The following is a 22230-nucleotide window of genomic DNA, read 5'->3' as shown; positions in this document are numbered from 1 at the left end:
TATTTATGCAATTAAGTTTAATGAAATTAAATGTATTACCATCACCCATGTTTTTATATTTTTTTTCATTTTACTTAAAGTTCTGTTTGTTCAATATTTCTATTTGCGATGAATGCAAGTTTTACTAAAACGTAAGATGTTCGATACTCGTTTAATTCTTTAGTACTTTTAGTACTAAAACAAGAATTAAACGAGTATCGAACTTGTTACGTTTTAGTAACTTTAGATCTGGCAACAATAGACATTTCTTGAGTTTTCACCGTTACTACCAATTTTTAGTTGACTTTGATGCATGAATGGCAGCATTATTCTGTTGGAATTGTCAATTTTATCTCCTAACAAGTGATCCAAAAGTTATTAAATTTTGATACAACAGTTCTTGATACAATGGAAACAGGGAGGCCTTAAAACTGAAAACAAAATCAGTAGTCGCTAAGCCTCTAAGTTCAAAAATGAATCGCCTCGTCTGCGAATGACTCGCTTGGCCGGATGGCCTAGCGGTCAAGATGGCAGCCTACCGCTCTGAAGGACCCTGGATCGAATCCGGACGGGTCGAATAATCCCCAAAATTTTTTGGGAGGGTCCGTCCGGACATGTCGGGCCCCGTCCATCACCACCCGGTCACCCCATTGAGGCCTGGCCGTACCCATAATGGGCTTGCAAAAAAGAGGCCCTCTTAGTTCCCACAGAGCGGAAAGAGTTAAAAAAAATGACACACTTTGATTTAGAGAAAATTGATGCAGATACACCGAATGCCCATATATATATTACAAAGTTATTTCATTAGTAAAAGTGCATAGTTGCAAAATAATTCATTTTTATTGTTTGTAGCCAAAACAATAAAAATGAATTATTTTGCAACTATGCACTTTTACTAATGCAACTATGCACTTATGAATTATTTTGCAACTTCTGCTACTTTTGGAGCACAGCCATGCTACTTTTAAACCTTAAGATCTGGCAACATTGACCGGGTAGTGTAATTGGCAATGCATCTGCACGGTATGCAAGAGTTGCGGGTTCGAGTCCCGCTCTGGTCCGATTCTTTTATTCCAGTTAGTTCTAAAATTATTTAAATCATTTAACTTAGCAAGAGATGGCACCGAATGCCTAACTCTAGTATCAAATTATCTTATCAATCATATTATTATTATAGCCATTTCTAACCTGTTAATTTGGCATTGGACGGTGTAATGTATATCGAGTTAGCTGTTGGCTTTTTTTTATATATTCTAGGTATGGCATATATTTGAACTTATTTTAAAATTTTACAGTGTTATAAGATGCAATGTAAACCACACGGGACGTGCGTTATTTTAAACAATTTCAATTTTAATTACAATGAAGATAAAAGATATGGATCGGAAGAAGACGTGACAATGCTTAACATAACATTTATGTATTTAGGATATGAAGTTGTTTTGTATGAGGATAAGACAGCGTATGTAAGTATTGTTATAATATATGCCATCTACATAGTGTTCGGAAATTCCCGTTACAAACAAGAGTTAAACATGTGAATTGAAATTATCGTAGAAACGAAACGGTACGTTTCCGGACATGGGTCCCCGATCAAAATATTATGTACTCACTCCCCTCTACAAGTCCTAGACGTTTGTAACAGGAATTTCCGAACACCCTGTATAAGATTATATGCCTTTTATCAACTTCATCAGATTCTCTTAAGCAGAAAAATAAAATTAAATAAAAATATNAGGATATTTTGAAAAATTACTTCTACAGACACTTTCAATATTTACTTAGAAATAGATAAATTTATTTATTATAAAGGAGACGAACAAAAATTTATTTGAAAAACAGAAATATTTGTTTTCTCTGATCTCTAATTAACTAAAAAACGACAAAACATCATTTTAAAGTGAATTTTATTCAACTAATATATTTATAAATAATATGTAGCCCAGAAAGTATCCAATGGGCCAAATGATATTTTTTACACCAAACTAAAACAGGGTAGGCAAATTTGGCACAAAATAGCAAAATCTTGCAATGCAGGAAGGAATACCAAATAAAGCTGAAGTTTGGACTCAGAAAATTATAGGCCCAAATGCAGAAAGAAAAGAAAAGAAAAGACAAAACATAAAGAAGTGAGGAAGGTTGGAAAATTAAGGGTCACTATTTGCTTAACAGAAAGTCTATTTAACCTTTCTCGCTACTTTATATTTTGGCCTTTCTCGTCTTTCCCCAAATTTGGGTCTATAATTTTTTTGAGTCACAAATCCAGCTTTATTTAGTATTCCTTCTTCATATGCACATTTCCAAGTATTGGAAAATATTTTCTTTCCACTCAAAAATGAAATATGTATAAAGAGTTATGGCTTTGTGAAACTTCTTTCTTGAGTTTATGCCGTTGAAATGAATAAATAAAAATAAAATTTAAAAAATTTGTTGGTTTTGTTTACATGTTTATTGGGCCGCATTGGAACTTGCCTTGGGGGGTGTCCAAGGCAAGTTCCATTGATGTAAATCGGACTCCTGATTTACATCAATACGTAACAGAAAAAAAAATTGAAATATGTGGTAGTTAAACTGTAGTACCATATGACCTCTATTGTTAGAAAATCTAACCTGCCTTTATATTTTTTGGGTCAGCGAGAAACGTAATTTTGATTTAAATTAATTTATCGTTAAATTGTTAAACAATATAATTACATGATTTTTTAGTATGTTTGTTTGTAAGTTGTAACTACGTCAAAATTAAATTAGTTCTGTTATGATAATTAGTTTAGTTTTTGTTTTCATAACAAGTTGTGCCTTTATATTCATGGGACACACCTTATATGAATGAAGAGTACACTCATTCTTCAATATATGGACAGGATACGTTCTGGAAAGTTGGCTGTAAAACAAAATGCCATATAACAAATCATTTATTTGTGTACAAATCCATACAAATTTCACAGGATTTTTTCCAATTTAACAGCAAAATGTTGAAAAACAGAAATTTTTACTTGAAAATGATTTTTTGTTATTTATATGAAAGAAATGCAGTAATTAATAAACAGAGCAAAATAACTGACAAATATAATAAAGATTTTAGTGTACAACAATGGTGTTTCCAAGCTGAAACTCAAGCAGAAACAAACTCTTGTACACATGACGTGTCCAAAGTTTGTTATTGCTGAAGTAAATCACTTCACTTAATTAATGCCAAGTATAATATTTGTCTGCACATGGAAATTCAAATTCAAGCAGTCAAAATTAATAACCAAATTTAACTTTGATGTCAGTTGATTTCAACATAAATAATAAATAAAAATAAATTTTTTTAAAACTTTGTAATAAAATAATATATAAAGAATAAAATGAAATATGGTGTAAATAATTACTATGTTAAATTTAATGTATCAGTAAATGGCTGCTTATTTACTGAACTTTGGTAGTTGTGGGTGTGGTAGATGCACATTGTGCTTGCATCAGTAAATACCTGTACTGTTTTATTTTTTCTTTTTCTCTATATTAAAAGTTTTTGGACTGTAAAGTGAAACTGAGCTATAAAACTAGAATGCTGTTTCAGCAAAAAGCTGTATAAAGAAGACCATGTATTGTGACATGAAACAGTTCTCCAAACTGCAAGGTGTTTTTTTTTTTATACAAAATACCAAATAATACTAAAATCTACAAGATACTTGTTTACAGTAAGGTGCCAATTTAGAAAACTGATAAATTCTAATTGAATGTGTTCAAAACCCCTCTAAGCCCTTGCATTAGAAATTGGTGCTTTTTGATTTTAGCCACTGCACTACAAAGCTTTTTACTTGATCTATTGACTGCCAGCAAATGCCTTAATTTTTTTTTTTAAATTTGGGAATTAACAAAGTTTAATGATGATAGATCTGGATTGTAGAGAGGGTGTGGTAAAATCTCTCATCTGTGTTCATGTAGTGCTGCTCTGATAGATCTTAGAGTGGTCTGGTACATTTTCATAATGGTGAATTTTTTAAAGTTAATTTTTTTAGAGCTGCATGCAGTTTTTTAAAATTGTTTCACAATAGCTTGCAGTTATTGTTTTTCAGTTTTCAATTAATGATAAATATAGTATTGTTTACAAATAATAACCATTTTCTAGGAACTTTTTGAACACCCCTCATACAGTATTTAGATATTTTTTATGTGTTAGAATTAAATGGAGAAAAGAGTTTAATATGACTTCCGTAAAAGTATAGTATATTTTAAAAGATATGTGGATGAAATCTTTATATTATGGAATAATAACCGTAAGATTAATGAATTCATTGAAAGCATCGATCGTAACAGTGATGGCCTAAAACTGAAATTAAAACAGAAAAGTTCCGTAATAATACATGTTTTGGACATCAACATCCAATTAAAAAAACAGCATTTATCAACCGGTGTTTACATTAAACCAATGCACAGTCCCCTTTACATCCCCTCACAATCAAATGATCCATATCATTATGAGATGGCAGCATTCTGGGCTCTAATTAGAAAGGCCTTTCTATATTGTGAAAACGTTATGGACAGAGGAAAGGAAATTGACAGAATTCTGCAAGTGGCCAAGGCATTAGGGTACAAGAAAGACACTATAACAGGAAATGTTAAAAGATGCGAAAAGAGCATAACAAGGGACTCAAAACAAGGTCCCGGTAAAATCATAAAATTCACTTATAACAGATATGCAAAAGACATTATGGAAGAAATTGAGCACCGCAAGGAGTCAACAATAATTCTAAAAACAGCCCCAAACCGGTATAAAATTTAAGAAATTACAAGGATAGCATTAATTAAGAAGGAAAAAAAGCAGGTGTCTATAGGATACCATACGAAAACGCACAGCTGGGAATTAGGAGAGATTATATCAGAGTTACAACAAGGAATTTGAGTGTAAGACTCAAGGAGCACAAGTATAACATCAGAAAAAAATGTGACGGTTTTTCCCAGATCAGAGATGGCTCAGACCCAAAGCTTGGTAGTTAAATGGGATGAAGCGGACATTATTAAACTTGTGAGCTCCCCAACATTAGCAAAGACTGCTGAAAATATAGAGATTTATAAGAGCAAACTAAAAGAGAGATGTATAAATGTGAGGGACACAGAAGGCCTTTATCGGTCTGAAAGTACAGTATATTGTTAAAAAGTCTGCCAGGAACTCATAACTTACACGTTAATTTGATTGTTCTAAATAGTATTAGTTGAAACTTGTATTTAGTAGTATTTATGAATTTATTTGTATTTTTTATTTTANTATTTGTCTTTATATGTAATTTAGATTTCATATTAATTTAATTCAATAATTTTAATAATTATAATTTCATAAGAAAATATTGTTGCTTTATTTTAATGACATTCATATAAAATTTCCAAAACTCTACTTTATTGGAGAATTTACTTACATCAGTTGCAATAATTAGACTCAAGAATTAGTCAAGCCTCCTACCTTATCAGAGGTGCTTAATTACTAAATATGACGTTAAAGAAAATAACAAAGTTTGAAAGTGTGAAAATTTTAAAAAATTTCAAGCTTCTATTGAATTTCAAACTCAGACAAACATCAAAATTGCCAGTCAATGCTATTTTCTAGACTGATTACACCCAGTTATTGCTTTTACAGAAGTTAATTGCCTTTTTTTTTCTTTAAAACATTTAAACTTTTTTAAATAGTTAATTAATGATTGTTGTGTAAAACACTCAAAAGTGTAATTAATTATTAAATTCTTCTCTATTACTTAGGAGTGGCAAACTATCATTCATTGTCAGAAAGGTCTTTTTTACCATGTCAACAAAGACCTATGGCAAGCTAAAGTGCTTTCCATAAATATAAAGGCACTAGTGATGCAACGAATAGTATATTCGGCCAAGAGCGTGGCCGAATAGCCAAATATTTGGCTTGATTAACACACGTGCGAAAATTGGCGCGCAAACCGCATTATGGCGAGGACCCTGCTCTCTATTGGCCCGCTGTCACTACGCTTCGCCAATCGCGTTAATTCTTGACAGTTGTAGCGGACAGTCATGAGCGTCATGGCAGTATGTGATAAATGATGATATCAAATGTGGATAACAATGAAATGACCTACACGTGTAAATAACGGAAAAAGAACAGAGAAGGACCGCAAAGTTAAAATGTGAAAATAAATATGAAATTGAGTTGATAACATAATCGAACAAGTCGAGACAGCTTATTGGTGTGAAATTCGTGGGCGGCAATGCCAAACAATTGTTGTCATAGACTTCGGAAAGCTAAATGCTTGTAATGAAAGTCACTTAGCTTGCACGGGCGAAAGCCTGGGGCCGTTCGCACTACCAAGCTGTCTCGAATCTGTGAAATCATAACTGTGACTTACATCGATGTCCTATTTGTCTCTTCTCTCCATTATCACCAAGATATGAGTCACGCAATTGTAAAATGGGAAATCTACGACGGAAAAGTGACGAATCGAAAGTATCGTGAGCGCATATAATGATGTATGCATAGACNTGATGATAGATCTGGATTGTAGAGAGGGTGTGGTAAAATCTCTCATCTGTGTTCATGTAGTGCTGCTCTGATAGATCTTAGAGTGGTCTGGTACATTTTCATAATGGTGAATTTTTTAAAGTTAATTTTTTTAGAGCTGCATGCAGTTTTTTAAAATTGTTTCACAATAGCTTGCAGTTATTGTTTTTCAGTTTTCAATTAATGATAAATATAGTATTGTTTACAAATAATAACCATTTTCTAGGAACTTTTTGAACACCCCTCATACAGTATTTAGATATTTTTTATGTGTTAGAATTAAATGGAGAAAAGAGTTTAATATGACTTCCGTAAAAGTATAGTATATTTTAAAAGATATGTGGATGAAATCTTTATATTATGGAATAATAACCGTAAGATTAATGAATTCATTGAAAGCATCGATCGTAACAGTGATGGCCTAAAACTGAAATTAAAACAGAAAAGTTCCGTAATAATACATGTTTTGGACATCAACATCCAATTAAAAAAACAGCATTTATCAACCGGTGTTTACATTAAACCAATGCACAGTCCCCTTTACATCCCCTCACAATCAAATGATCCATATCATTATGAGATGGCAGCATTCTGGGCTCTAATTAGAAAGGCCTTTCTATATTGTGAAAACGTTATGGACAGAGGAAAGGAAATTGACAGAATTCTGCAAGTGGCCAAGGCATTAGGGTACAAGAAAGACACTATAACAGGAAATGTTAAAAGATGCGAAAAGAGCATAACAAGGGACTCAAAACAAGGTCCCGGTAAAATCATAAAATTCACTTATAACAGATATGCAAAAGACATTATGGAAGAAATTGAGCACCGCAAGGAGTCAACAATAATTCTAAAAACAGCCCCAAACCGGTATAAAATTTAAGAAATTACAAGGATAGCATTAATTAAGAAGGAAAAAAAGCAGGTGTCTATAGGATACCATACGAAAACGCACAGCTGGGAATTAGGAGAGATTATATCAGAGTTACAACAAGGAATTTGAGTGTAAGACTCAAGGAGCACAAGTATAACATCAGAAAAAAATGTGACGGTTTTTCCCAGATCAGAGATGGCTCAGACCCAAAGCTTGGTAGTTAAATGGGATGAAGCGGACATTATTAAACTTGTGAGCTCCCCAACATTAGCAAAGACTGCTGAAAATATAGAGATTTATAAGAGCAAACTAAAAGAGAGATGTATAAATGTGAGGGACACAGAAGGCCTTTATCGGTCTGAAAGTACAGTATATTGTTAAAAAGTCTGCCAGGAACTCATAACTTACACGTTAATTTGATTGTTCTAAATAGTATTAGTTGAAACTTGTATTTAGTAGTATTTATGAATTTATTTGTATTTTTTATTTTATTGTTTGCTTTTTATTATATATATATATATATATTATACATTACTCGTATATTATTTTTTAATCCGTTGTCAGTTTTTTTGAAATTTGAATATTTGTATTCGATCTCGTGGAACGGAAATGCTCCAATTGTCCGTTTTCAACCTGACGATGGCCTATGAAATAGGTCAAAAACATTTTTTTTAAATAAACTTTTTTGGTTACGATAAAGATGTTCGGTTATTATCTATATTTACTTTATGTTTTGTTTTTTTATTAATAATTTTATGTAAACATTGAAGAATATTGACGAAAGAACGAATCCTTGACAAACTTGTATTTAAATTTTTGCATTTCATTTTTTGGGCTGGAATTTGAAAAAATTGTAAACCTAGAAATTCCTACTGTTGTCTGTCTGTCTTTCCTTAATCTTGAGAACAGAGATAGATGAAATCTGAGGCCAGACATGCGAACCATAGTGGCAGGAAGCCTTGATTAACTATACATGAACTTTCAGTGCAAACTAGGAGTCACGTTATTTCACTTCAGAACTTTTCCTCTAATAGCAGTTAATAGATGACCAGTACAACTCTATTGTAAAAGAAAAAGTATGATGTACAGGGGCAAGCCATTACTAATAATTTGAAATGTAGAGCATATATTTTAAATTAAATAAATTAAAAATATGATTTAAAATTGCAGCCTGGCATTGTGACAATGTCACAATAAATAATTGCTTGTTATTTTCTAATTATTTGCTGATATATTTGATATATGATTCTTTTATATTGAAATTTTTATCACTTCAATTTGTACAACATTTTAGATGATCTTATTTGGAGTGACGAAAGGATTTTTTGTAATAGAATAAAAGAGCATAATAGAAACATTAGTTTTATAAATGTATCATATTAGGTAATGGAAAGAGCATTTGCCAGGAATAGCATACTTCAGTGGAATGATATTAAACTCATTGAAAATATCATTAACAAGATTAGAAAAATTACAGTGCAATGCAGATCTACGAACATAGCCAGAAAAAAAATGTTAACAACAATAAAGACACATATTATGATATTTGTTATTGTTGGTATAATATATAATAATTTTAATAAACAGATAAATAAATGTTTAAAATTTTTCTAACAGGAAATAAAGAACATTTTCGAAAACATATCTAAAGATCGCAAAAATTACAGTGCAGATTCGTGTGTGGTTGTAATTATGTCGCATGGTAGTGAGGGTATAATATATGGAACGTGTGGCGGCGAGGTCATATTAGAAGAGATTTATGAACATTTTAATAATGAAAATTGCTATGCGTTGTTATTTTCCTAACAACGCATGGCAATTTTCATTATTAAAATGTTCAAAAATATCTTCTGATATGACCTCGCCGCTACACGTTTCGTATATTATACCCTCACTACCATGCGACATAATGCGACATGGAAAACCGAAGATATTTTTTATTCAAGCATGTAGAGGTGGTAAGTATAAATTGTAATTGTTTAAAAAATATATATATTTTATATTTTGTTTTTAACAGTATAGATTTTATACATTTTTAAATGTATATATAAATTAAATCTTATTACAATTAATATTAATATTAACTGCTGTATATTATCTGTAAAATTTTAAGTTTGAGTAACATTTTTTAAGTTTCCCACAGAACAAAGCTTATTCTTATACTTTTGTGTACTTGATGATATACATTTCAATTAACTTTCAAAGAGTTATATAAATATATTTCTTCATCCCATAATTAAAAGAATACATTAATTTCACCTTACCTACTGCTAAGAATACTTTTTTATTCGAACTGTGTGAACATACACAGCAGAACCTTGTTATTTTGATATCAGATAATTCAAAGTGAAGTCTAGTCCCTGGTCAAGAATAGGATTTTGCATATATTTTAGTTCATATAATTTAGAATATGTTTCACAATGAAATTCAAAGTCATTATCTGGTCTAGTGACCCACGAAAATATTGTTTAATTTGAAATATTATGCCATATTATGTGTTTATAAGGAAAGTTTCATCTCCAAGTGGCAGTTACATTTTCAGTTTTACCAGTTACATTGTTGATATATTGGACATCTGTTCAAAATTATACAGACATTTAGTGTTACTACCTGGACAGTCTGGGAATCGACTCACTGTCCAAGTGAACTATCAGTTTTATCTGGGAATATCGTGCGCAACCTGCCGACCTTTTTTTTTTGTACGGTTCGTATTCGTACACGTCTCCAATATCCAATAGAGCTAAGTCATCTGTAGTTGTTTTTTTCTTAATTTAGTTACTTGAGTTACTTCTACCCAAGTTTCCCTAGTCCCTAATTGTGACTGATTTAGAACCGCCATGCACTGCATGTTATTCTTTGCATTGCAAAATGACATTGCGCATGCATCAGGAACTTCTGTTTGAACAAACCTCACCTGCCATCCGGGTCAGTGATTTTAAAAATATGGCAACACTACAGACATTGTACACTGCCAATGAAGAAATAATTCTTTTATTTTTATGGAAGAAATCTGTTTGGCATTGAATTAATTTGGACATTTTTTTCAAAAATTTATTATTTCAATAATTCCAAAGTCCATTAAATGCATGTGTGTATTTACAACAAAATGCATACATGGCTTTAGCTATTAATACAGCTTGCTTTTGTCAGACCACATGATTTTTTATAATCTTAAACTTAAGACTGTGAATTCTTCGTAGAACTAGCCATTGGTCTTCTAGACAAAATTCATCGGTAATTCTAATTGAAGCACTTAAGTTTCTTTTATATGTTATTTTCAGATCTTGCTTTGAATGTAGTTTTGTTATGTTTTAATTGTTTTCATTAAGTACACTCAACTAATTGGTTTTTTTTTCAAAATAGCTTAATAACTGGTAATATTATTGCATTTGTAACCGAACAAATGAAATTATCTAACAAGAAGACCCTACGGCTTCGGGAAAACGGATTTTGATGATCTTTGGTGTAGATGTAGTACACCATGTGAGTGTACTACCTGTAAAGTACTAAAGTGCTATACTCAAATATAATTGAGAAAAACGAACTTAAAGTTTTCTTTAGCACTGATTGCCCCTGGAAGTCAGCTTCTTACAGAAACACATCTTCTCTAACATCAAATGTCACGGCAAACCACTGCACATCAGTCCACGTTAAGTTGAGTTTGCTGCACTACTGTAAATATAAAGTTTATATTCAAGGTTTATTAAAGTAAATCATTACGTTTTATTTGAAAATTATAACATCAAATATAAACATGATAAAGTCTGTATTGAACAAAGAAATTATTAGCATAATTCATATATACATCTACTATATGAATAAAACAGTCATTTATAAATTATATTTTTTTAAAATAATAAAACTAGATTTAATTCCAAGCATTTAAATGTATTACAGTAGTCCACTCTTTACAATATTAATGTGTTCTAGAGATTTCAATTCTGTCATGAAAATATTGTAAAAAGAACATAATAAGTAGTTTTTTGGTAATTTGTTTTGAGACATCAGAAATTTAAATTTGCCACAGAGCTTTGCTTTACTTCTCTATGTAAAGGATTTTTTTTTATAAAATGTTAGTGTTGTATAGAATACTAAATAATTAAATAATAAAACATGATTAAAACATTTTTAAAATTTTATTTCATCAGCAGCTGATGGAATAAATTTATTAATGTGTTATCCAAAACACTTGTGTTGTTATTATTATTGATTGATTTTATCATCTAAGCTCTTCCTCGGACCCAGTTATCAAAATCGAAAGTGTATTATAAAGTGAATATTTATCATACAGTGGATTTATTTTCTTATCATTATGGAGAATCTATCATAGATTTGATCCTATGTTAAATCAGTTGTAAAGTGGGGGCCTACTGTGCTTATATCTATTGTATAAGTTTTTAAAAATTATGATTATTTATAAGAAAGTTTTAATTTTATTTTTACTATAAAGAAAAATCGGATTTTGGAATTCCAATTCGAAACATCATGTCTGACAGCCACCATTATTTTCAACATCGAAGAGATACAATACAAATGCCAACATGGTCAGACATAATGGTTACATACTGCAGCCATTAATGGTAAATTTGGAAATAATTTATTTTATTAAAATACAAAATAAATAAAAGTAGAAATATAAGTCAATCTTTAACAAATATATAAATATAACATTTGAATATGTAAATGTGATCATGTGATCTGCTGCAAACCAGGCAATGCCGTCACTTTTGATGTTACATCAGAGGCACGTTTTATGGTCACGTGACTGATTTCCTTTGACAATCTGGCAGTATAGCCGCTTGTGCTATCACTTGTGATGAAGTTCTATAGAACCAAAGGACATTTCGTCTATCCCTCTATGAACTATTGCTTAGTAGTTCACTTTGTAAAACAGCAACAATCTGCAGCAATGATTTGCTGGTGTTAGCTTCTGCTACTTCCATTTGTTGTCTATTTGGCATAAATTTAATAAATAAAGGAAAAGAAAATCAGGGACCAATAAACTTATAAACTTGGATAAAATCAATGAAATAACTTATATTCTTTCGTCGTTGAAAATCAATTAAACATCTCTCATAATCCCAGCAAAGCAAAGACATAGCATGACAAAGATTACAGCACAAATGTACACCTTCTTTGTGGTGTACAGCACATATTCCTTTCCTGCAAACTTTCAAATGTGCATGAGGGTCACCAATTGTCACCTAAAAAAATCAAACTACTTGGATCTGAGAGGGTAAGATAATCACATACTTTCTGTTGAAGGGTATTACGTAGAGTGACATTGAGTTCATCACTGGACAATCAACGGTCGACTGTGTGATGATTAAACGAACTTTGTTCAACATTGCCTTTGACCAGTTTGCTTCAATATTGCCTAATTTGTAGTAGGCTTTAAAGTAATTTTTTGAATAAATATCAAATCACTTACAATAAAATATATATATGTATATTTTATTGTAAGTGATTTGATATTTATTACAATAAAAAATATATATAGGGTGTTTTTTAAACTGATGGTACTCAGAGACATCTGTAGAACAATCTGATAGAGCAATCTGTCGCCAAATTTCGGAGAGTGACTATGGACGACATGGAAAAGAGATTCAGCGAAGAAAAAAGTAGAACCCAAATTCGCCTGTAGGGACGGATTTGGCACTGCTGTAGCGAAACAGCTAAAAATTTGCATAACGCGCTGGTAACATCGCAAAATCCAAATTCATAATGATGTGGTTGACAGCAGCACCAACTAATTTGAGCTTAAAAGACAAGGACAAAAGTCCGAAGTGCATTCCGGACTTCAGCAGAATTCAACATGCATTTTTCGCTACCTCAGCGTGCGTTGCTTCTGAAACTTTATTATCTTAACCAATCGAGCAGACCGGGTGCTCTTCGTGAGTTTAGAACCAGTAACAACCTATGCAGAGGTCCTCTATCAATCAAAGCATTTAAAGACTTGATAAATAAATTTGAAGAAACAGGATCCTCAGCAGTTTAGCTTGGTAGAGGGCATAAACCAGTGTCTACGCAGACAGTTAGTGATGTTGTGATTGGACTCGTTGAAGGTTCTAACTTCATGTGACTTTTTCCTGTGGGGTTACTAAAAGTCCATGGTGTCCCCAACTTGATGACCTCGAAGGACAACATTCTCGAACNTTTTTTTTCAAAATAGCTTAATAACTGGTAATATTATTGCATTTGTAACCGAACAAATGAAATTATCTAACAAGAAGACCCTACGGCTTCGGGAAAACGGATTTTGATGATCTTTGGTGTAGATGTAGTACACCATGTGAGTGTACTACCTGTAAAGTACTAAAGTGCTATACTCAAATATAATTGAGAAAAACGAACTTAAAGTTTTCTTTAGCACTGATTGCCCCTGGAAGTCAGCTTCTTACAGAAACACATCTTCTCTAACATCAAATGTCACGGCAAACCACTGCACATCAGTCCACGTTAAGTTGAGTTTGCTGCACTACTGTAAATATAAAGTTTATATTCAAGGTTTATTAAAGTAAATCATTACGTTTTATTTGAAAATTATAACATCAAATATAAACATGATAAAGTCTGGATTGAACAAAGAAATTATTAGCATAATTCATATATATATCTACTATATGAATAAAACAGTCATTTATAAATTATATTTTTTTAAAATAATAAAACTAGATTTAATTCCAAGCATTTAAATGTATTACAGTAGTCCACTCTTTACAATATTAATGTGTTCTAGAGATTTCAATTCTGTCATGAAAATATTGTAAAAAGAACATAATAAGTAGTTTTTTGGTAATTTGTTTTGAGACATCAGAAATTTAAATTTGCCACAGAGCTTTGCTTTACTTCTCTATGTAAAGGATTTTTTTTTATAAAATGGTAGTGTTGTATAGAATACTAAATAATTAAATAATAAAACATGATTAAAACATTTTTAAAATTTTATTTCATCAGCAGCTGATGGAATAAATTTATTAATGTGTTATCCAAAACACTTGTGTTGTTATTATTATTGATTGATTTTATCATCTAAGCTCTTCCTCGGACCCAGTTATCAAAATCGAAAGTGTATTATAAAGTGAATATTTATCATACAGTGGATTTATTTTCTTATCATTATGGAGAATCTATCATAGATTTGATCCTATGTTAAATCAGTTGTAAAGTGGGGGCCTACTGTGCTTATATCTATTGTATAAGTTTTTAAAAATTATGATTATTTATAAGAAAGTTTTAATTTTATTTTTACTATAAAGAAAAATCGGATTTTGGAATTCCAATTCGAAACATCATGTCTGACAGCCACCATTATTTTCAACATCGAAGAGATACAATACAAATGCCAACATGGTCAGACATAATGGTTACATACTGCAGCCATTAATGGTAAATTTGGAAATAATTTATTTTATTANAAGTCAAATTATATGGCAGCAAAATGTATCAAGTAGGTAGTGAGAGTGAGTGGCAGTAAATGTGATCATAGATATCTGCTGCAAACTAGGCAATGCCGTCACTTTTGATGTTACATCAGAGGCACGTTTTATGGTCACGTGACTGATTTCCTTTGACAATCTGGCAGTATAGCCGCTTGTGCTATCACTTGTGATGAAGTTCTATAGAACCAAAGGACATTTCGTCTATCCCTCTATGAACTATTGCTTAGTAGTTCACTTTGTAAAACAGCAACAATCTGCAGCAATGATTTGCTGGTGTTAGCTTCTGCTACTTCCATTTGTTGTCTATTTGGCATAAATTTAATAAATAAAGGAAAAGAAAATCAGGGACCAATAAACTTATAAACTTGGATAAAATCAATGAAATAACTTATATTCTTTCGTCGTTGAAAATCAATTAAACATCTCTCATAATCCCAGCAAAGCAAAGACATAGCATGACAAAGATTACAGCACAAATGTACACCTTCTTTGTGGTGTACAGCACATATTCCTTTCCTGCAAACTTTCAAATGTGCATGAGGGTCACCAATTGTCACCTAAAAAAATCAAACTACTTGGATCTGAGAGGGTAAGATAATCACATACTTTCTGTTGAAGGGTATTACGTAGAGTGACATTGAGTTCATCACTGGACAATCAACGGTCGACTGTGTGATGATTAAACGAACTTTGTTCAACATTGCCTTTGACCAGTTTGCTTCAATATTGCCTAATTTGTAGTAGGCTTTAAAGTAATTTTTTGAATAAATAGCAAATCACTTACAATAAAATATATATATGTATATTTTATTGTAAGTGATTTGATATTTATTACAATAAAAAATATATATAGGGTGTTTTTTAAACTGATGGTACTCAGAGACATCTGTAGAACAATCTGATAGAGCAATCTGTCGCCAAATTTCGGAGAGTGACTATGGACGACATGGAAAAGAGATTCAGCGAAGAAAAAAGTAGAACCCAAATTCGCCTGTAGGGACGGATTTGGCACTGCTGTAGCGAAACAGCTAAAAATTTGCATAACGCGCTGGTAACATCGCAAAATCCAAATTCATAATGATGTGGTTGACAGCAGCACCAACTAATTTGAGCTTAAAAGACAAGGACAAAAGTCCGAAGTGCATTCCGGACTTCAGCAGAATTCAACATGCATTTTTCGCTACCTCAGCGTGCGTTGCTTCTGAAACTTTATTATCTTAACCAATCGAGCAGACCGGGTGCTCTTCGTGAGTTTAGAACCAGTAACAACCTATGCAGAGGTCCTCTATCAATCAAAGCATTTAAAGACTTGATAAATAAATTTGAAGAAACAGGATCCTCAGCAGTTTAGCTTGGTAGAGGGCATAAACCAGTGTCTACGCAGACAGTTAGTGATGTTGTGATTGGACTCGTTGAAGGTTCTAACTTCATGTGACTTTTTCCTGTGGGGTTACTAAAAGTCCATGGTGTCCCCAACTTGATGACCTCGAAGGACAACATTCTCGAACTGTGATGAACATTCCTGGAGACATGTTACGTTCGGCCGTAGAGAACAATGTGTTCAGGATGCAATGTGTTGTCCAGCAGGAAGGTGGTCACATTGAAGGAGGGAGAAAGTTATTTGCCGATTAATTAAAATTTCATTATTGTACTGAAACCTCTGTCTGATTATTCATTCGTGTGTTTGTTAACTGCAGCTGGGTTTTATGCAAATTCTTAGCTGTTTGCTACAACAGAGCCAAATCCACCCTACCGGCAAATTTAGGTACTACTTTTTTCTTTGCGGAATCTCTTTCCCATGTCGTCCTTAGACACTCTCCCAAATTTTGCGGCAGTTCAACTGTTAGATTGCTTTACAGATGTTTGTGAGTACTGTCAATTTAAAAAATACACCCTGTATATTTTATTGTAATAATTAAATTTAATGTAAAAATTTTTCGATATACCGTAAAGATAATTTTAAATAGGATATGACCTATGCAATGGAATGCATTATATACTGATTTTAAATTCCACTTATGAATTAAATCAACTTTAATTCATAAGTGGAATTTAAAATCTGTATAAAAAATTTTTACATTAAAGTTGATTTACACTATACAACTAGCTAGTTGCTTAGTGTGAATCAACTTTAATTCATAAGTGGAATTTAAAATCTGTATATAATGCATTCCATTGCATAGGCAAACAACCAATCCACAATCATGTATTCATACATTTGCAAGAAATGATATCAAGTATTTACCAATACAACCCTGAACTATTTCGATGAACTGATTTAATTTTTTTTAATAAATACTTGCAATTAAGATTTTGACTAAACTTCAGTCTAGTACAAAATGCAAGCTAAAAAGCATTAAATTTTTTATACAATGAATTTTTTTATGATTAAAAAAGCTTTAAGAAATAATTTTAATATTGATATTAAAATTATTTTTTTGTTTCATTTTTTTTCTGAGTTTATTTTATTATTATAGTAAAACCTCTATTTAAGAGGGCAAAATTTCTGGTTCACATGTCATGTAAAAATTAACACCCTGTTAATTTTAAAATGCTTTTTATATGTAATTACATTAACAGATTTTTTTTGCAAATTCAAGAGTCATTGCTTGTAACTGTACACTAAAAGAGGAGTGTCTCAATGTATCATCTTGAAGACAAATATTTTTTGTTTTTGTCAAAAATTTTAAATTAAAAAAGTCAGTATGGTATTACATAGTTAAAAATCTCAGTATGGTATTACATAGTTAAAAATTTGTTTCTGAAAGTGTAACTTGATTTATGTAACTGAGCTTATAAGAAATTACAGTGAGTCACTTAATAAAAAAATTATTTAATAAATAAAAAGTAAATATACAATGAAACCTGCTAATGTGACTATCTGTTTAAGTTGTCCACTTTGAGATGGTTCCTGCAAATTAATACATTTTGCAATGAGGATATATCTGTTACAATTGACCATTTTGGTCATGTCTCCAATATAAGAAATCATCTTGGGTAAAGTATGCATTAAAAAATACACAAAAACAAAATCATTTTAAAGAATATAATTGAATTTGTAGTGATTACATTGCAAATATAAAATATTTGAAACTATTGTATTTTGTAGATAAGGGGTTTAAATTGAATTTCCTGTAATCTTTTGAAATCTGTATTTTGGAAGCTTGAATAAAAGAAATGGCAGTTTGAAAAATTTTAAATAATCTTCATCATAAATTGAAAACAACACAACATTAATGATGTGCTGGAACTATTCAACTTTTAGCAGCAGATTTGCAGGAAATTTAAAAACTTGAAATGGGATTATTTCAGTTAAAAACTAAGCAAAACTGATCTTATTATATTTGTCAACTTGGACATAAATTATTAATAGGACTGTCAGAAATAAGGACAATAAGGCAATAACAACTAATGAAAACTTATTTAGTAATTGGTTATTAAAAAAGAAACTATAAGAGTGAAAAAGTAGTCCATGAATTTTTGTTAATTTTGTAGTAGTAATAACAAAATTATCTAATGTGTGTGTTCTCTTTTTTCTGTACATTCTGTACCCCAATTTGTTTTTTAATGCTGTTTTGCTTGCTAAATTTGTATTAACATTACAATCAATTTCATTTTGATTGTTGTTCAAAATTATGCTGAAAGCAGATCTGTTAAAAATTTGTATTAAAAAGTCAAATTACATGGCAGCAAAATGTATCAAGTAGGTAGTGAGAGTGAGTGGCAGGATTGATTGCTACTATCCATTTTATTAATTTTAAATTATTAAAATTTTTATTACTAAGTAAGTACAGTACATTTATGTAAGTACAAATTTCTCTGCACTTTTTTAAAAGGAATATACAACTTTTTATTAAAATAAATGTATATAGTTCATAGTGATTTAAAATCATGTTGATCTACAATACTTTTTATCATTTACTTAGGTTCGTACCATTTTTGTTAAAATTTATTTTACTAAAACTATATTTCTTCTCTACATACTATTCTTAAGCTGGTAGTGGCCACATTATAGTTAATCATTGCAAATTATTTGAATCCCTTGGTACATTAAAGTGCACTACAGTGAGTTCTGCACTAAATGAAGTTACAAGTGAGAAAGTGATGTATATCTAGTGCTTTTTCGTAAATCTTACAAAATTGGACATGGGTTATTTTTGCAAAATAAAACTGATACCTGTGAGCCATGGCTTATTTTACTATAGCACAGCAATGATAAATGTTTACCTGTACAAGCTGTTATAAATTAAAATGTTTATTTTAATTTCGATTTTTCTATTGTAATATAAATTACTTTTTTTTTATAGGATACAAATCATATAGAAATCCAGTGTATGGGTCATGGTTTGTGCAACACTTAACACATGTTTTATTAACACGAGCACACAACACGGATTTGTTGTGCATGTTGTATGAAGTAAGTTTTTTGTTTTATTTAAATTTAATTGGTAATTAAATTTCAAAAATATGCAGTGTATGTTGGAATTGGATATTTGAAAGTTGTTAGAATGCTGCACTATTAGACTTACACATTTAATTAACGCTCAAACTATAATTGAAAATAATTGGTAGCTGTGATTTAAATTTTTTAAGTTATTAAAGTATGAAACCCATATTTTTAGAGCTCTAGAGTGGCCTATTACATTGATCCAATTTCTTAATAATATTTCCCAGATGAATAAATCGTTGTGATCTTCTCATTGGATGAGGATGGAAGATTCATTTCACAGGGATGTTTCCTGTTGAAACCTGCTTTCATTTGTAGTTTATCCTGCAATAAATGATTTTTTTACGTTCATATTGTAATTACTTATATTACCATTAAACTCAAACATGTACAATTTTGTTCAATTCCAACAACTCCTTGGTTCAATAATTTTTATAGCAATGAGTGTTTAATCTTCTAAATGGCACTAACTATATTAACCTGTACCTCCTCCTTTTCCAGACAATTCCTATTTATTAGTTTACTGAGTTCATTAATACACCGGGCAGAAAACTTCTCCTAGTCCGCACTGTTAATATCAAACTTCTTCCCTTTAATTCTCTCTTTAACCTTTGGAAGTTGAATCTTAAAACTTATCGGCGAATGGTCAGTGAGTCACCTTCCGCTTTAACCTCACATTCACAAATCCATCTTAAACCTTTACTATTACACATCGTTAAGTGCACATCGTTAAACTTTTTATCTTCTATGCTGAAAACATCCGTTTTCTAACGGTACTTTTAAATTTCAAAAATCACTAAAATTGGGCTCGATAAGCCCTCCAAAACCCGCTAAAAATGGGTATAGAAAGTCACGAAATTTTACTTAATTCCGGTTTTACGACCTCAAAAATTTCAGACAGTACATCCCGGGTGTGCAATTAATGTCCACTTTCACTTCCCAAAGATCGGCCACCGATGTCCGGGTGACTGCTCTCTGAACTTTCACTATTTCGAACCTTTGCAGCTGCAGAAATTTCAACTCCACACTCAAACTGATGATATCATCACTTTCTAAAATAGAACGAAAAATACGAAAATGGAACAGATACGTTCCATGTATAGAATACAAATATTTAAATCAAATTAAGAACAAAACTTTTTAAAAATATGCAAGAGAAACGGAATAACATAAAATTAACAGAAAATAAAATAAAAAATAAAAATATAATAAATCTTCCAATAAACTAATTCTAGCCCGAGTTTTTAGTGAACTTTTTAACCACGCACTTCCACGCTGACGACAGGCATCTCTCACATTTAAACATCCCTCACGTAGCCTACTTCTATATATTCCAATTTTCTCCGCTGTCATTGATAAAGTAGGGGAAGATAGAGGTTTTCAAACTATTCTATATGATATTATTATCTCTTATCTAATCAATTTGTATTATCGTAGAGTGGAATATACTTTCTTTAACTTTCAATTGTGTCCTAATCAAAGCCATCTTATAAACTAAAGATAAATGTGAACAGAAATTCCAATGTCGAACAATCGAATAAAAGTTTCAATCGAAAACGTAATTATCATCTCGAAAAATCAAATTGGAATTAAAGTCGATAAGTATGAACAATTTGTCGTTTTGTCTGAGTTGAGCTTGAAGCTTGTACAGTTGAGCTTTCAACAGGTTCGACTAATTCCGGTTCTTCTTCTACCAAATTATTTCTGCGAGGAATTTCTTGAAGTGAAATGTCTTGTTGTGACATTTTATTTACCTTCTTTTCTAATTTCCGTTTCCGACAACGATGTTTGATTGTATAAAATGCGTATATAAGTATGATTATTATTCCTATACTTTCAAGGATGATCCATATGGTCGTGGTTGAAATGGTTGGAGTGTATGAATTGAAAGATCTTGGTGTTTTTATTTATCTTTAACATCTTGGAATTTTTAAATTAAAACGTTAGATACTTTGAATATGTCCCGGGTGCATTTGCTCGGAATGATATTTTCTCGATTCCACGTGTTTACAAATAATATAACACTAAAGTTTTCTTAACTGTAACAAAAAAAAATTATTGACAAAGAGGTAGTCACGTTGAGGAATTATCGTTTTTGTTTCACGATATGTTTTGTAACCTTTACATTGTCTTTATACTATATTGAAATCGTATTGAAAACTAAAGTTTTTGTACAAAATTTTATCAAGGAAAGAGAATGCATATACTTTTTAGCTCTATTAATCTGCATTTGCACGGTATTCTGTACAATCAGTATGCTGTTTCATTTGCTATAATTTTGTTTGCTTTTCGTTTTTTTTTTTAGTAAAATGTGTCTATTCTATGTGTAGAGTAATATTAGCTACAGTACTGCATACATCTTTCTTAAATGCACGACTATTATAAAGAAGATTGCACTTATATAAATATTTTTTAATTTTGCAGTTGTTTATAAATAATTACGCAGATATTTATTAAAATTATCATCATGTTATTAAATTTCGAGTTGTTTATATAGATATATTTTTTTTAAATATTTGTTAGCAATGGAACAAAATACACAAAGCATGACATAAGTGTAAATGGCACATAATTTACACTCTAGTAATGTTAGTAATAGTACAAGTTGCCTATTTCTAAAAGTTAAATATTATAATCATAGTAATTTTTGTTTTATTAATTAGTTATAACTGTTACTGATAATTACTTGTTTCTTATACAATACGGTTTTTTTACGGAGGAAATCGTTTCACTAGCAGAAAGTTTAATAATTCTTATTTGAGAGTAAAAATGGTCAAGGTCCTTTTGTAGTCGTTATTTCCCATTGTCCGTTGGTCCAATCCTGTACAATATTTTTAACTCTCAAGACAAATATTCTAGGTCTACGGCAGGAATCGCCAAAGTGGTCGATGCAACATCATTTGGGGGGGTCGATGCGGCTAAGGGTTCACAACCTTTCTTTTTATTTGCTTATACAGAGATCACAATTTTTTTTTTCTTTTGCTCATACACA

At 31.1% G+C, this 22230-nt stretch overlaps 1 protein-coding gene across 1 annotated transcript; it reads left to right on the top strand.

The window, feature by feature from the left end:
* The first annotated feature begins 1283 nt into the window (after positions 1-1283).
* Positions 1284-19879, top strand: LOC111622357 (caspase-2-like). The gene is made up of 4 exons (XM_023364716.1): positions 1284-1445; positions 8967-9129; positions 9248-9307; positions 19099-19879. The coding sequence occupies exons 1-4, from the start codon at positions 1284-1286 to the stop codon at positions 19245-19247; spliced, it is 534 nt and encodes a 177-aa protein (XP_023220484.1). The 3' UTR covers positions 19248-19879.
* Positions 19880-22230: the final 2351 nt, after the last annotated feature.

Source organism: Centruroides sculpturatus, unplaced genomic scaffold (genome assembly GCF_000671375.1).
Source record: "Centruroides sculpturatus isolate CEXI.00-Female unplaced genomic scaffold, Cexi_2.0 scaffold7, whole genome shotgun sequence".
In the NCBI taxonomy this organism is placed as follows: Eukaryota; Metazoa; Arthropoda; class Arachnida; order Scorpiones; family Buthidae; genus Centruroides; species Centruroides sculpturatus.
The sequence above is the reverse complement of the archived record's forward strand: the minus strand, read 5'-3'. Positions and strand labels throughout refer to the sequence as shown.

Excerpts from the sequence above, each read along its gene's own strand:
- LOC111622357 (XM_023364716.1), top strand. The coding sequence starts at position 1,284 with ATGCAATGTAAACCACACGGGACGTGCGTTATTTTAAACAATTTCAAT. Across the intron at positions 9,130-9,247 it reads TGAACATTTTAATAATGAAA|CATGCGACATAATGCGACAT; the intron begins ATTGCTATGCGT and ends TACCCTCACTAC. Across the intron at positions 9,308-19,098 it reads TATTCAAGCATGTAGAGGTG|GATACAAATCATATAGAAAT; the intron begins GTAAGTATAAAT and ends TTTTTTTTATAG.